Raw genomic sequence first — 16,450 nt, 5'->3', positions numbered from 1 at the left:
TTGGGAGTTGAAGATTATTGAGGATCTTGTCGTTGATACTCTATAAGGATACGTGCATTTTTCTAAATTTCGTTATAAACATTACATCGCTGTACATGTAGTTGGCTATTAAATGTTTATAATCTTTTTTTAAGTCGCCAAAACAAAATCAACGAAACAAAAATATCACTGAAGTTTAACATCACGAACTTTATCGAGCCATTGGGCCAATAACGAGAAATTGAAATGTTTAGTTTCCATGGTACCTAGCACAGACCTTTCTTTATCACAACACATTCCTAACAGATCCTTGAATAATTACCACCTACCCAGATGAAAAGCAACTCAATGCGTTGACTACATAGGTGGGCTGAGCTTAACCACCATTGTACTCGGAGTGTGAAAAGGCTTAACTGTCAATCAAACAGCGGTGGTTTAACTTTGAATCTGGAAATGACCAATGCATGACTGGACACAGGGACTTGAGTATGCATGACTGACTCTGTTTACAACAGAAGGCTTAGCTCATGAAGGCGCTTCATTCCCGCCTTGGGCTTGGCAATGTATTGGCAATGTACTGAGAGAACATCAGAGGGAACCTGGGCTAAATCTGAACTTCTTTCCTCTGTGGTGAAAACGAAATTGCGGTTTTCTTGAAGAAGTAACATCTTCATTAATGGGAGACTGATGAAGTAAGACGATTTCTTTATAGGATTTTAACTCGGAAGCCGCCAATGTCATGCAAGATACAACTTTATTCTGGTAAGTATGTTGTTTTCGTTTTTGCTTGTAAAAACATGTTCCCCATGATCGGTCCTACTAAAAGCCGACAACAAGCCGACAACGCCGACAACAAGACCAGAGCGCCGCCAACACGCCGCCAACAAGTTTTAAATACCTCAAAATGGCCAATAAACCATAGATATATTATAACTATATGTGTTCTGTAATATAAACATAAATTTAATGGAAAAACTTCACGAAAAGTGTGTATTTTTTAACCAGAAAAAAACTTCACTTGCACGGAAAGCGGTCGGACGCCATCTTGGCTTAAAAACCGTGTTTGGACCAGACCATTATGATACGGGTAGATTTAGCACTTATCAACAACAGAGGGCGGGCTTCATGTGAAGACCTTCACTGCAGTGTGCAAAGTGCATGACGCCCGCCCTCTATTGCTAAATCTGACTTACCCGCATCATAATGGACTGGTCCAAACACGATTTTAAGCCAAGATGGCGTCCGACCGTTTTCCGTGAAAGTTAAGGTTTTTTTCTGGTTAAAAATTCACTCTTTTCGTGAAGTTTTTCCATTAAATTTATGTTCATATTACAGAACACACATAGTTCTAATATATCTATGGTTTATTGGCCATTTTGGAGGTATTTAAAACTTGTTGGCGGCGTGTTGGCGGCGCTCTGGACTTGTTGTCGGCGTTGTCGGCTTGTTGTCGGCTTTTAGTAGGACCCCCCATGATGCATGATCAGCTCGGAGGAAAGACCGTGGACCAATGGTTATTAACTGAGCCTATTTTTAAAGACAATATTTGTTATCGTAGACTCGCAAAGTCATGCAGGGGGAGCTGCTCTTGAAAATATAAAAAGCTACTCAGGGGAATATAATCAGCTGTTCTACCGAAAGCCTACAAAAGAGCAAGGTTGACCATTTCGTCCTGGAAACTTCGTACCTTCTTATGACGCAACCATTGAAGCCTTCACGGAGGGGTACGGAGGCTAGGCTACCAATGCGATTGCCTCCATGCCCCCTGGTCATTGTCTGCCTTGGTGCCCTTGAAATGCTCCAGTAGAAATTTACAATGTCCTCATGATATAAGAGTGTCCTCTAAGGAGAAAATGATTTGGTGCCTTTGCCATTTCGAAAACGAAGCAAACAGGCCCGTTGTAGTACGAAGTATGGATTATTTTAATACCGATCCCCCCCCCCCCGCCTCGGCTTACGAAGTGACCGAGGTACAACGAGTGACCAAGGAAGCAGATACAAAATTGTGATAACTTTCCATGTCGGTCACTTCGTACCTTTGCCACTTCGTACACCATTATTAACCATGCAAGCATCCACACGTCATTTAAGTTTTGGAAAAACAAGTTTAGATCTGAAATTTCAAAACTTATTTTGGCTTACAAAACACTTTTAGCTTCTTCATGCTTTTCGGTAAGTCATTCCAGAAACAATCACAGCTCTGTGTGGTAAATTCAACCAATCAGTCTCTTTATTTCAATACCAAAGTGTACAGGTTCTTACAAATCAAGCATTCATACACAACTTACAGTTTTGGAAAGCTTAATTAAATGTAAAATTTAAAACATTGTTTTGACGAGTCAAAAGTTTCTGCTTCACACTTTTCCAAAATAAACAATTTTAAAACTTCATGCCCTTTTTTTTAATATTATTTTTTATTAACGCACCACTGATAGCTAAGTATCGATTCAGACAATGCCTGTAACTAGAAGATTTAATCAGTATCTGCTACGATATTTATAATCAATAATGAGATCCCGGATTTAAAAAACCTTATTTCCCGATGTAAACCGATCCTTTGAATTTGTTTTTCTTGAATAGCACCAAGATATAATACGTTATTATCAGTGTCTTACTGACAAAAAAGCAATAACAAACGAATCAAGATGGAAAAAAGCAAGTCTTCACACAATGGACGAAGCAACAAACTTTGTTTTTCACACAATCATGAAAGACATTTTTTGTTTATTTTGCAGTTTGTTCGTCCTCCTTTTGGTGCTTCCTCTACCGGTTTCTCCTGATTCACAATTTGCAAGAGGTAAGAATAAAGAATTTGTCATGGTTTGTAGTTTTCATATGTTTCAAAGTTCCTCAACAAATACACTGAACTTGATCAACTAGAAAACAATTTAGTCAACAAAATCATGTTTGTGTGCTTTGTGTTTGTTTATAAACTAAGCTCATTGGTTTTCCCCGCAATATTTCTGACTGATTGATCTTGGTTGGTCTCTTGCATAAGGTCACAATGAACTCTTTACTGAGCATGTTAAAATTACGATGAGCTTTTATTTCCTGTCCTACTAGTTTCGTGGGAATGTTTTCTATAAATAAATATTTTGTAAAATACACGAACGTGTATACAACAGTGGTTTTGGTAATTTGTATCCAAGTGAGCATAAAGCTGATGTTTTTTATTTAAAAAAAAAACAACCACATGGGGCCTTGGTTGAAACAAAAGACTTTACTTCATATAATTCCTGTCGCAAAAGAGTTTCCTTCTTTTTTTTGCATGGAGGTTAAAACAAAATTCAGAATTGATTCCCTTTTAGATTTATTACTTTGAAGTTGGTGAGAAATGTTTACCCAAATTAGGTTCATCCTCAATGGTTGTTCATGTTAATAAATTCCTGGAAATTTCATTGCCAAAAGAATGGACTGAATTATTCAAATCATTATTTCTAAGTGTGTGTTTAAACATGCTTGTTTGTTCAACTATTGTTTGGCCTTGATTGCGGTTCGGCCCAACTAATACCATGTGTAAACAAGCTGCCTGTAATTCTTGTCGTTGGCAAATTTGCAATGAACTTGTTCAATTTACCCTCCTTTGATGAGTCACGCAGTAAGTTTACTCCGAACACCTGTGTTACGGGGTAGATTACAAATTCACCGTCTTTGGAATGGGACCACGAGAAATCAAATAGCAGAAGGGGCTGTGTGGTGGCCCTTCCCACAGCCTTACTGAGGAAACACAAGTAGGCCTACACTGCAGAGATAAGGCTGTTTTGCAAAGTTTGCTGCAGGTATAGGCCTATCAGTAAACAGTCCCACGCACATCACAAAGCGGTGCCGCGTTACTCCTTATTCGTGGCCGTGAATACAAAACTTATTAGTTCAAGAACAAGTACATCTGTTGTTTCAGTGTTTGTATGGCTACCATAATATCTAAATATTAGGTTTGCGGTCACACCGTGTGTGTATATCTACTTGCTGTATAGATTATGTTTTTGAGTACTTGTCTTGGTTTGTTTAAATTCTAAACTTGCAAGACAAGTTCTCAAAAGCGAGACAAGTTCTTAAAATAACATAATCTATGCTCAGCAAGGAGACTCAATGGTGTTACCAAACCACGGAGAAACACAATATTTATTGATACCTTACCATGCAACTCCTTTAATCACATATAAATGTACCATAATCAATTGCAGGTCAATTTCGGGATTTAATTGGTTCTAATGCTGTTACTGAATCAATGCCAAGACAACAACCTGTTAATCCTAACAGAACACCATTGGAAAGGATGGACCAAGCATCACACGATAAACCTGGTAAGAAATAACTCAGAACAACCAGTAGGGTTCACAATCTTTGAATTCATACAGTAACTTTAATGATTTTGTATTATAACAGATTCCAAATCCGTAAAAACGAGTTCAACATTCATTTATTGGTCTGGGCGCTTTGGTAGATGACACTTGTCGCGAGGGACGCAGGATAAGCAGAAACATTGCAGCTCGGAATAAAAATTAATACTCGCTCCCTACAACCATTCTCCAAAACATCCGGATTGATGCTCTCTCATTGGTTGGATTTTTATTTCACTTTATGTGACGTTTCATTTTTTTTTATAACGTTCGGATTCGTTTCGTACACAACTCTGTCAACTCGGTGTCAAAGGGAATAAAAACAAAACAACAGTTTAAGAAGAATTGGTGGGGTGGATATTTAAGATGCATTCCATGTTCACACATAGTATTTTCAGTTGGGAATTTGTTTTATCGTGTTTCAATTCCACCCCCTTTTAAAACCTTGATCTATGATAAAACAATGATTGATGTCCCAAAAGTAACGCAGTGCAAAATTCCAAAATTGTGCTCCTCAACATGATCTTCCCCCTATACCAGCTGTTACTCTGTTTGCAAATTTATGGTAGAACGAACTCAAGAAGCATGCAGTAGGCCCTATACGCTAATGCTTGTGTTATTCTCACACCGAATACTCTCATCAATAAGGAACCATCTTCAAGGGCTCGGTAACAAAACGCCAATTGTCACTCCTTCCCTGGAACTTCATTGAGTGTTTTTATTTTGAAACAAGACTTATTCTAAAAGCATCAATGAAACTCTTAATCCTGCCTTTCAAATAGTTAAGCTTTGTAAAGAACACCCACTGGTTCATGGTGATGTTCAGTAAAGCCTTAAGAAATAGACCTGGATTACCGGGTGAAGTACCTACCAATCATGGAGACAGTGAGGACGTGGTCACAATGGACCCTGCATCAAGCTTGTGTAGTATTAGCATAACCAAGGCAAGGGGACATGGGGAGTATGTGACGCAGCACCAGCTGGGCTAGCTCAATTTACTCAGATCAATGTTTTTCCTATATCAAATATCGTAAAGTGTTGCTCACACCTCCATCACGCTAGAGCGAGAACCAATTGCTCATGGTGTAAGCATGCTTACACCAGGCGGACAAAGCGCAACTCGGGCTGAAAGTGATGAAGTTTGCAGGGGACGTCATTTCATGCGATGTTCACGGGGAAGCAAAATATTTAATAACAAAACATTTGCTGTTACCGAACTTAATGGCGCCCATGACGTATAGGCACTACTTCAATCATTAATAGACGGAGCTCCAGTTGCTCCTTGCGGCGACTATGGGAAAGGCAGAATAATGCAATAATCAACATGATCAAGCGATGAAATACAAAAACACACCCGGTCATCTACAATTGAAGAACGAATAAAACAATATTCAAATTGAGTTTCGAGTACTCAAGTTTGTTCAAATGTTTTGTTTGTTTGTTTGTTTGAATGTTTGATTTTGTTATTGTTTTGGTGTAGCCTACCGTAAGTGCTTCCTGATCCATACTTGCAATTGCAAAGATTGTGTGTGACAAATAAAAATGGGATGGGTTAAGCATGGACGACGGAATCTGATTGACAATGTTGATAAAGGTAGACGCCGATACAACTGCTCACTGGATTATTCAAAATAGCATGCATTAATTGTTTTCCCTTTCGATTTGATTTGTATGTAAGGGATACAGGGTTAGAGAATCGTCAATAGACATTATTATGTATGAAAACAAAATTCACAAACTTGTAATCAATTTGTCAGGCCTGGCACATTTCGCCACTAATATTTCAATTGCAACTCAAAGATCTCTGAACGGATCTACTTCAATAATGGACAACTTCTGGTGAAGTTAGAGTAATTATACACAATAATGCAGTGTACGTGCACTGGAACTTCGCTTTTAGAGGGCGAGGCCATTTTCATTTTGCAAAGGGCATTTGAAAAATCTGAAAGACTATAAGAAATTTCTGAGGGGGCACCAATGCCAAAACCAGGTGCAACGGAGGCCATTATGCGGCTGCGGGCTTTCAACAAGTCTAAATACGTGATTTTTCTTGAGTGATTTTGCTATTAAATTTATTCAAAAGAATTTGAATTTGTAATAAAAAAAATGAAAGCTGACCATATTATTTATTTTGTATTTTCTTTTCTTAGCCACACCTCATCAGGACTCACACTGTATGAACGGTGGCACAGGCTTCCTGAGTACATTCTGTTTCTGCCGAGATGGGTTTACTGGTCGTTACTGCGAGACTCTAATCAACAATAGCTGTGGAGATATCCCTCATGGCCAATATGTGTACAGGAATTGTAGCATATGTTGCTGCGTGGATGGAGTAATGGATTGTCGTTTACATGAATTAGAAGGATGCAAGAAAAAACAAGGTATGTATTAAAGGGCAAGGGCACCAAGGCATATTCCCCTTTGTAAAGGGCATCCTATGATGAGGGAGCATTTCAAGGGCACTAAGGCAATGACCAGGGGGACAGAGGCAATCGCCTCAATGAAGTGTCAGATAGCCTTGTCCTTTTGGCCCAGTCATTTTCATCTAATAAAACTGCATTCAAATGTGAAAGTTGTTCTTTCTTGCAAATGTATTTATTCCTAAAATAAAAAGATTTATGCTTGCAATAACCTTCTTGGCTCAAATATGGATCACCTTGGTATTGTCTTACTGATAACAGAGATGAACTCACCCAAGTTAGCCCAGTGCAGTGCTTGCAACTGGTCACTCTACGAAGATCTTATCTACTTGTAGTTAAAGGGGCAGTCTGCTTTAAGCTATCACAGTTTTCGGAAAACCAGCCTCCTCTATGATTGACTTTCAAAACTTATGTTAGAGCTAGTTTGATGTACATGTATATGTACTCTGTTTAATTTAATTTTGTCATTTCTGATTTATGAGCAATGATTTCAATAACCAATTATTAATGGAGGTGCTAGAAAAACACTAATCAAAAACTAAGGATGTCACAAAAAATACTCCAGTCGTCCTAGAAAATACATTTGACTTTTTTTTAACTATGTGCACACTGGTTGGTTTGGGCATGGTTTTGGTGTAAACAAACAAATTGACTTAAAGCTCACTTTCAGTACCACCATGTCTCAACATAGCTAATTGTTTTTACTGGGTTCAAAACGTTTGATTATGCCATTGGAACTAACCCGTGTATTCCCTTATGTACAAAATTATCCCAACATTGCATTCTATTAATTCTTGTCCTTTCTTGTCTTTATCTTTCTGCAGAAAAAGCCAGCTTTGAGAGTATCGAGAGTAATGAAGTGTCTTTAGAGATTGCGTCACATAGTAGTGCTCCCCAAGGATCTATATTGAGCCTTTTGAGTCTTATACTGATAGCTTATACAACTATTTGGCTTCAAATTAGTTATTTTACAGATCTATTAGTTAGGTGACAGGTTAGGTTCGCTATTTGCTATAAAAAGTAGGTTCATAAAATGTGCTGATTATTTTCAAGGCACTGGACACAATTGGTAATTACTCAATATAACTTGCATAAAAAACTTTCTTGGTATAAGGAGCAATGTGGAGCTGTTGATAGATAAAACATTGTGAGAAAAGGCTCTCTCTCTGAAGTAACCTAGTTTTTGAGAAAGCGGTAATTACCCACTCAAATGTTTAAAGATTTCAGGCCTGAAGCCCTTATAGGCACCAAAAGCACACAAATTTTTGCAACAAGAGTGATTTATCGTTCATTATTTTCTTACAAACTTGATGACCAATTGAGCCCAAATGTCAACAGATTTATTATTTTTGTGCTTAATTATGTAGTGATACACCAAGTGAGAATATTGGTCTTTGACAATTACTGAAGGTATCCAGTGCCTTTAAAGAGTTATTATTATAAGGCAAGGAAGAGCAGGCTTTTTTGTTGATGTTTTTTAATTATAAAAAATGTAATTGGATACAAATTATTTTGATAACCCTTGTCATTTGGCAGCATTGATAGCCCATTATGTTTATACACTTGCTGAACACGCACACAATTTTGAAAGTAAGTTTTTTTTAATGAACAACTTTCCAACATTAACAGCATAATAACAAACCTGCAGTTCATATCATCTTCATTGTTAATTGTGTATGTCCTTTTAAATAGTTTTTAATAAATATTTTTTTATTACGTTACATATGATTCTTTGTTATATTTAAAGTAGACCCTGTGTGACCAAAAAGCTAATTTCTAATTCCAGGCATGACATTGTACTTGACAAAATAGTAGGAAACTGTTCAGTTTCAAGAGCCAACCAAGCCTCACTTATAGCACTGTATTTAATTCTTAAGCTAAAAAAATCAGAATTTTTTTTTTAAATGGGAAAATCATCATGCCTGTATGTGTTATTTGGTTCTATTTAATTAACACTGCCTTAAATGTAAATAATCTTAAAAACCTTTAAAATTAAAGTTTTTTAACAGTTTGTTGAAAGTCCAATTGTGTTTCAGTTTCTAAAGTTAAATTTATCAATACTTCTGGTTTTTAATTTGGTTAAATCTTTTTTGTTAATATAAGTGAAGCAAAACTTTATATTTTCAAAACACTACTCTAACTGTCAGATTGAGCATCATAATAAATAGAGCTTCATCAACACCCTCCTGTTTCTGCCGTTTTACAAGTGTGTGGTAGTAGGAACATGTAGTAGATATAACAATGACCTCATTGGGCAGGGACACCATTCTTGAACCAACAACAAAGACCCAATTTCATGGCTCGCTTTACTGTACGCAAATAATCTTCGCTTACATCAAGCATATTTCATAGGTAAGCAGGGAATTTTTGCGTGTGCGAATGCATACTCCACTATATTCTAGGGAATATTCTATGCTTACACAGCTAGCGCATAATTTCTTTGCTTGCCATGTAAGCAGAGAATGGTCATGGTAAGCACATATCTGGCAGTAAGCAGAGTCATGAAGTTTGGCCCAGCTCTTTTTAGAGCCCTCACTATATCAAAGCAAAATGATGATCCCAGCAATCCTTTATTAAAAAATAATTATCTTATTTCACCCCTTACACACAATCGGACAATAATTTTTTTTACAACGCCTACAAGTTAAAACAAAGTACATGTATTAAAACAACTAAGCAAAAATAAATAATGGATGAAAGAAAAAGAGTTTAAAGGCAGTGGACACTATTGTTAATTACTCACAACAATTGCTAGCATAAAAACCTTCTTGGTTACGAGTAATGGGGAGCTGTTGATAGTATAAAACATTGTGAGAAACGGCTCCCTCTAGTCTGAAGTAACATAGTTTTAGTGAAAGAAGTAATTTTCCACCAATTTGATTTCGAGACCTCGGATTTAGAGTTTGAGGTCTCGAAATCAAGCATCTGAAAGCACACAACTTCGTGTGACAAGGGTGTTTTTTCTTTCATTATTATCTCGCAACTTCAAGAAAATTGAGTTCAAATTTTCACAGGTTTGTTATTTTATGCATATGTTGAGATACACCACGTGAGAAGATTGGTCTTTGACAATTACCAATAGTGTCCACTGATTAAGTGTCTGCATATGTTTGGTAATGATTACGAAAGTTAAATGGCAATACAAACTTGCATAATAAAAAGTATAGCAGCCTTGGATAGTATAAGGAATATTGTGAAACATATCACTCCAACATCCTAGGGTTTTTGAAAAGTACATCACTTTTTATCCCTAAAAATTTGAATATATGAGGCGCTACCGCTGCAATACTTCTCAGATTATGAATTCCTATAGGGATTATTGTTCCTGCCTGGACATATTCGCTGCGGCGTTTCGACGTTAAAAATCTAAATGCAAAATTTTCACTAACTAATTTTTGATTGTATAAGGCTAGGTTTATGAAACATTTAAACAATCAAACAGAAAAAAAAAAGGAAAGGTATACACTGCCTTAAAATATCTTTCAGCAATTATCTACATGTAATGCTATATGTACAAATGGCGTTATTTAGCTATAGCAATGATACTGGTTAGCATCATTTGTGAAACTTTTACAGAGTACAGATATTTTTTTTCATTTAAAATGAGACATTTTTCCTTTTTAAATGAGGTAACACTGGAGAGATTGAGGGTGATAATTTGTCAAAAGTGGAGCTCACTAACCAGTGAGGAGATTCAAACAATCAATACACACAAGAGATTGTTTCAGTATCAAAGATTTCCTGTTGAAAACAGCGCAGCTCCAGCCAGTGTTGAAGAATTCAAGTCTGGTCTCAGTAAAAACTCTAAAAACAGGGACTCAACTACTGCACTGGCTCAGCCCATGGAGGAAGCCCTCCTCCAGGCTCAGCCATATTTCAGTGTACCTCCATGATGTAATGGAGAAGGCTGTAATTGGGTGGCCTTTCATCCCACCCATAAGTCCACTGGGTGTGCCATAGGCTAAATTTAGCTTTGAGTCTGAAGTTAAAGTGCAAGGTGCAAATCAACTCCAGACATTTACTCTCAACCTCTATGTCTCAAACATACTCAAACATATAAACAACTCTCCAAACAGACTTGTGAAGTTCAAGAATATAGCATCCATCTTGGCATGTCAAGATTTTACCTCAATGGTAAGTCCATTGTGCCTGCCATATAGGCTAAACTTGTAGCTTTGAGTCTGAGAAGTTAAACTAGGGCAAGGTGGAAATCAACTCCAGACGCTGCTCTCATTATACCAACATATAAATAACAGGCTTGAAAAGTTCAATAATATAGCGATCATCTTGGAAGAAAATGGGTGGTCATGATCCCACCCATGTAAGTCCACTGTGTGTGTCATAGACTCAATTTAGCTTTGAGTCTGAGAAGTTAAACAAGGGCAAGGTGGAAATCAACTCCAGACGCTGCTATCATATACCAACATATAAACAACTTTCCAAACAGGCTTGAAAATTTCAAGAATATAGCGATCATCTCGGAAGAAAATGGGTGGTCATCATCCCACCCATGTAAGTCCACTGTGTGTGTCATAGACTCAATTTAGCTTTGAGTCTGAGAAGTTAAACAAGTGCAAGGTGGAAATCAGCTCCAGACATTACTCTCAACCATACACCAACATATAAACAACTCTCCAAACAGGTTTGAAAAGTTCAAGAATATAGCGATCATCTTGGCAGAAAATGGGTGGTCATCATCCCACCCATGTAAGTCCACTGTGTGTGCCATAGACTGAATTAAGCTTTGAGTCAAGCAGTTAAGCAAGTACAAGGTGCAAATCAACTCCAGAAATCACTCTCAACCACCAACATATAAACAACTCTCCAAACAGGCTTAAAAAATTCAAAAATATAGCGACCATGTTGGCAGCAACGGATGAAGTGGGTGTTGGAATCTTGGTTTAATTGATCGGCGTAACCCAACTTGTGGTTCTTGCATTGTTTGTTTTTTTGTGTTTTTTTTTGTGCGTCTGCTAACCCGTTTCTTTTTTTATCTTTATCGTTAATATGCATTGTTTTATTCTTTCATTGTTATTTTTTTACAAGGCATCCAATGCCTCCATGCAAATTCAGTCCTTGTAAATCAAATTGTCTGTTTTGATGTATGTATGGAAATAAATGTTGTTGATTGATTGATTGATAGGTGTCAAAGATGACGATAAAAAGGAGAGTGGCCTCTCTTCATACCCCATTTTGAGGTTTTTTTTTTACTTTTTGTTCACATTAATATTCTAAAGTGCACATTCTCTGTCAAACATTTCTGCAGTCACCATTGCTGCTTTAAAGCACATGCGGTAAAAAAAAAAAATCATAGGACTGAACACAACGTTAAACCTGCTCCCACAATGGTAGCCAAAGAGAGTTTTGAGGATGTTTCTGTTCATGAGGGCCTGAGTGACGAGCAACATACAGATGTTCAACAAAATCTGGAGCAGAATCAATGTGTTCTATCTAACCTGCCGGGCAAAACCAACCTGATTAGAGCATACAAGTGCGTCTTACGACAGATGTGCCAATGTGTTAAAGAGCCTATCCAACACCACATGCAACAAAACAGGTAGTGAAACAAAAGATTGATTCCATGTTGAAACTTGAAGTGATTGAGTGTTCAGAATGTGAAGAAATTCGATGGCAGTAACCGTTTTTGCATTGATTACAGGCGATTGAACGCAGTTACTGTTATTATTTTACAGCGCCGCCATGCGTCTTACATTGCTCATGCTATAGCGCCCTCTTTAGTTTGTTTACGCTTGTATTTAATTTGCATAATTTATTCAAGCCTCTTTAGTTTGCTTAGCCCTTGTAAATAATTTGCCTAATTTATTCAGCTTGTGTATTCATGGGATAAAACATTCCATGAATACCAAAAATAGTACCTGGGGATAGCAAAGTGGTAGCTGCAGGACACTCTCACATTTGGTACGATTGGTGCCACACCTTAATTTTAGAAGGTTAAGATTTAATTTGTCGCCGGGCTGCGAATTTATTCATTGAGCCCTTGGGTAGAGTAACCTCAACTTTTGAGGCAAGGAGTGAGGAACCATATGACTGTCGTTTTTAGTTCTATATGAACCTAACTTTCACCACACCTGTAAATGTACATCAAACTAACTCAATAACTATCAACTTCAAAACTATCTCGTTTGTCACTGCCTGTACTGTAACTTTCACCATACATGCCATAGATGCTCTTAATTTTTTAATTTTTCTTGTGTATAAATTTTCTCCTCTGTTTTTAAAAATTTTTATATAAAAATGTAAATCTGTATTTTAATTCAGTCTCTGGACTGCGACAAGCAGATGTTTTTTACAATAAACCAGTAATAATAATAATAATAATAATAATAATAATAATAGAGCTTGCTCCATGCTTCCACCTTAGAGAACGGACTATCACCGACAGTGCTGAAAAACCAAGGTCAGGTTCGGTGATTGACCTATTTTTTGTTAAATCCATCCCTTTATTGAATTATTTGTTGCTTTATCTCTTTTTTACATGTACTTTTCTAATTATTTATTCATTCATTTGTTAATACTTTTTATTTATTTGTTTTAATTAACTATTTATTTGTTTATTTATTTATTTGCTATTTGCTTGTCTAATTTCTGGTTTTGGTTTTGTTAATTTAAATTGTGCTTCGTGTATACATATTATTTATATTGTTATTTATTTCAAATTATTATTTTCCAAAGAGAGTATTTTATATAGTGTTGTTTGCTTCCCTATGTGACTGGATTAACAGGCTTTCGAGCTACAGTGTTTAATTATACTTTTGTTGATCCTGGCCATCACATTAGGGTTGTTTTATAATTTCCTGTGCCCTTACTGTTTTTCTTGCTTTGTATTTACTTTTGTACATGTACTAATATTATCTATTTGACATACTGTCTGCTTGTATTTGTAATTGTTTAATGGCCAAATAAAGAATAAGAATAAGAATGAAGGACTCCCCTGCACTCAAACTCTGAAAAAAGGGACTCGACAACAGCACTGGCTCAGCTATTCTTTGTGTAATGGAGCATGCTTTGATTGGGTGGTAGTGTTGTATTGGATCCATGACATACTTATCAAGAGGGGGGGCTGGGCATACTATAGAAAAACACCAAACGATTCTAGACATACAATGTAATGTACACTTGTCTGAGGTTATCCACTCAAAATGGACAACCACCGAGTACAGATCTCCTGTGAAGAGAGACATCTCATACTCGCCGGGTACAACATCCATGGCCATCAGTGGACCCGTGTTGTAGCCCATGTTCAGGAACATGCGGTGCAAGGGGGGACAACTTGCAGATTTGTATCTGCATAGAAATAACCATAGAGGAAGGCCAGCTAAGGAGGAGGGTTAGGGAGGCAATTGGAAGAGATGTTTTGAGGTATTACATAGTAATGGTTTACTTCAAGTAGGCTATAAGAAAAGATACGTAACCTACGGGGCCATCAAATCCATTAGTAAAAGACACACTTGTGTCAAGGTTATTCACTCAAAACGGACAACCAACAAAACAAAGTCCGAGTGCAGATTTCCCGAGAAGAGAGACATCTCATCCTCACCAGATACAACATCCATGGCCCTCAGTGAGCCCATGTTGTAGACTATGTTCAGGAACATGCGATACAAGGGGACAACTTGCAGTTTGTATCTGCATAGAAATAACTCCCAGCTAAGAGGGAGGGTGAGGGAAGCAATTGGAAGAGATGTTTTGAGGCATAGCAATGTATTACCCACCGGGTACAACATCCGTGGCCCTCATCAGTGGGCCCTGTGTAGTTACCGAAACAGGTAAACTCATACCCAAGTCAACTCGTACCCAAGTTAACTCAGACCCAGGTCAACTCAGACCCAAGTTAACTCATACCCAAGTCAAGTTAACTTGTACCGTCTAAAGTACAGCAATACTGGTTGACAGCCACGGGTTTAGCTACAATAAGAAGTGGAAAAAGAGTGGCTCCACATCATTTATGTCACCACCTGGCTCTGCAATGTACGCAACAAGTACAAGAGATGCAGGGTGTCTGTGTGCCAAGAAGGTACACACTTCTCATTTGTAATTCACCAGATCCACACCCATCCTGCCTGCCTGGAGGAGAAGTTGCAGTAGAGGTGACTGCTGTAGTGAAGGGGACTGCAAAGCTGGACGTCTTCTGGTCAGCTGGGGAGTCATCGTGGAGCAGGCAATTAGCGAAACCATCACATCAGCCAGCTCCAAATGTCCCAACCCATCGTACTTGAAGAGAACCGCAATTCGCACCAATCAAAGCCAAAAGCCACCAGACGTCCCAAAATCTCCAATTTGAGTTTGCAATGGATTTCATTCCTGCTAGGTTTTTTCAGAAGGACATTCGTGTTGATGAAGCGAGACACCTCCTGTTCTTAACCGACGAGCAGCTTACAGTATTGGACAAAGCAAAGACTTGGTATTTGGACGGTACCTTTAAACTGGTTAAACGCCCGTTTATCCAGTTGTTCTCCATTCACGCCTTCATCAAGGGTGACTCCGGCGAGCTCAAACAGGTGCCTTTGGTGTTTGCTATGATGTCAAGACGTACCAAGGTAGACTACAAAATGATAAAAACTAAAGTTTATTTTTTATTAAACAGAAAAGATTATTTTTCTCGCAAATTCAAAGCACCATCAAATATTAAAAAATACAAGCTTTAAACTCTAACAAATATTTGTTTGGGGGGGGGGGGGTGCATGGGGCTGTGCTTTGTGGCCGTGTTTCTTGATAATAGCCTAATTCCGATGGTTGAAAATGGTAAGATAGAGGCATTTAGGCAGGGAAGAAAGATCTCCTAAATTGAATTGATGATGTAATCAAAATTTTGCACGCCTTTGTGCGTTTTAAAAGATTAGAATTAAAAGATTAGCCACAGATGACTTTGCAATGGATAGAACTAGGTTGTGTTTGTTTGCTCTTCCGCAGCCCCCTCATACCAACGACACCATTGCTACCACCGGTAGTTCGAAATATAGAAGTGTGTCCGCCTCCTTTGCCCCAAGACTGGCAGAACATCGGACTACCCAACAAAAAGCCATGTTGGAAACGATGTGTTTTCAAAACCAAGGAATCAACAAATGGATTTTGGTACATGACATGCATGACAGGGGAAACTGATGCCTCCAGCAAATAGTTGAGGACATTAGACCTCTTCTGGAAGACAAACAAGTATGGCACATGCCTCATTTCTTATCGATGGAAAACCGTCTCATCCTTTTTTGATATTGGATCAAGAAATACCCGGACGTTATTGAGACAAGTGTACTTTTTGATATAAGTAAGCAATAAGTCAGCAGGGGACACAAAAAAATGCAAACTTTTACTTGTAGAACGACGGCGAAGGTAATCGTTGTGATGTATGTAGGATACACCGGCGGGTTTTACCGACATAACTGAAGTTAGCAGTGAAGTGTCCAATTTTGAATCTAGATGTAAAGGAGAGGGAAATTCAATTGAAGCAACCCATGTTCTTGTGTTGATGGTCAGTGGCCTGTTTTACCTCCATGGTCTGAGCATGGTCGTGGTGTGCCCTTCAGACCACCTCTCGGACAATAACATTTCAGTAATGAGGGGACGGGCTGTGCCCCAGGTGTAAGAGTATCGAGTGACCAATCAAAATTCAGGTTATATTCCCGAACAATACCATACGTCCATTTTAAGTTTCAGTATGTCCTTTCGTAGAAGTAGAAACAAAAGCACACTATC

The 16,450-nt window shown here is 37.9% G+C and overlaps 1 protein-coding gene across 1 annotated transcript; it reads left to right on the top strand.

Annotated features, from left to right (window-relative positions):
- Positions 1-514: 514 nt before the first annotated feature.
- LOC139946358 (uncharacterized) lies at positions 515-13,062 on the top strand. Its single transcript, XM_071943998.1, has 5 exons — positions 515-741; positions 2,715-2,776; positions 4,164-4,283; positions 6,470-6,700; positions 7,564-13,062. The coding sequence occupies exons 1-5, from the start codon at positions 719-721 to the stop codon at positions 7,728-7,730; spliced, it is 603 nt and encodes a 200-aa protein (XP_071800099.1). The 5' UTR covers positions 515-718; the 3' UTR covers positions 7,731-13,062.
- The last annotated feature ends 3,388 nt before the right edge of the window (positions 13,063-16,450 follow it).

This window comes from Asterias amurensis, chromosome 13 (assembly GCF_032118995.1).
Source record: "Asterias amurensis chromosome 13, ASM3211899v1".
Taxonomy (NCBI): Eukaryota; Metazoa; Echinodermata; class Asteroidea; order Forcipulatida; family Asteriidae; genus Asterias; species Asterias amurensis.
The sequence above is the reverse complement of the archived record's forward strand: the minus strand, read 5'-3'. Positions and strand labels throughout refer to the sequence as shown.

Excerpts from the sequence above, each read along its gene's own strand:
- LOC139946358 (XM_071943998.1), top strand. The coding sequence starts at position 719 with ATGCAAGATACAACTTTATTCTG. Across the intron at positions 742-2,714 it reads CAAGATACAACTTTATTCTG|TTTGTTCGTCCTCCTTTTGG; the intron begins GTAAGTATGTTG and ends TTTATTTTGCAG. Across the intron at positions 2,777-4,163 it reads TGATTCACAATTTGCAAGAG|GTCAATTTCGGGATTTAATT; the intron begins GTAAGAATAAAG and ends AATCAATTGCAG.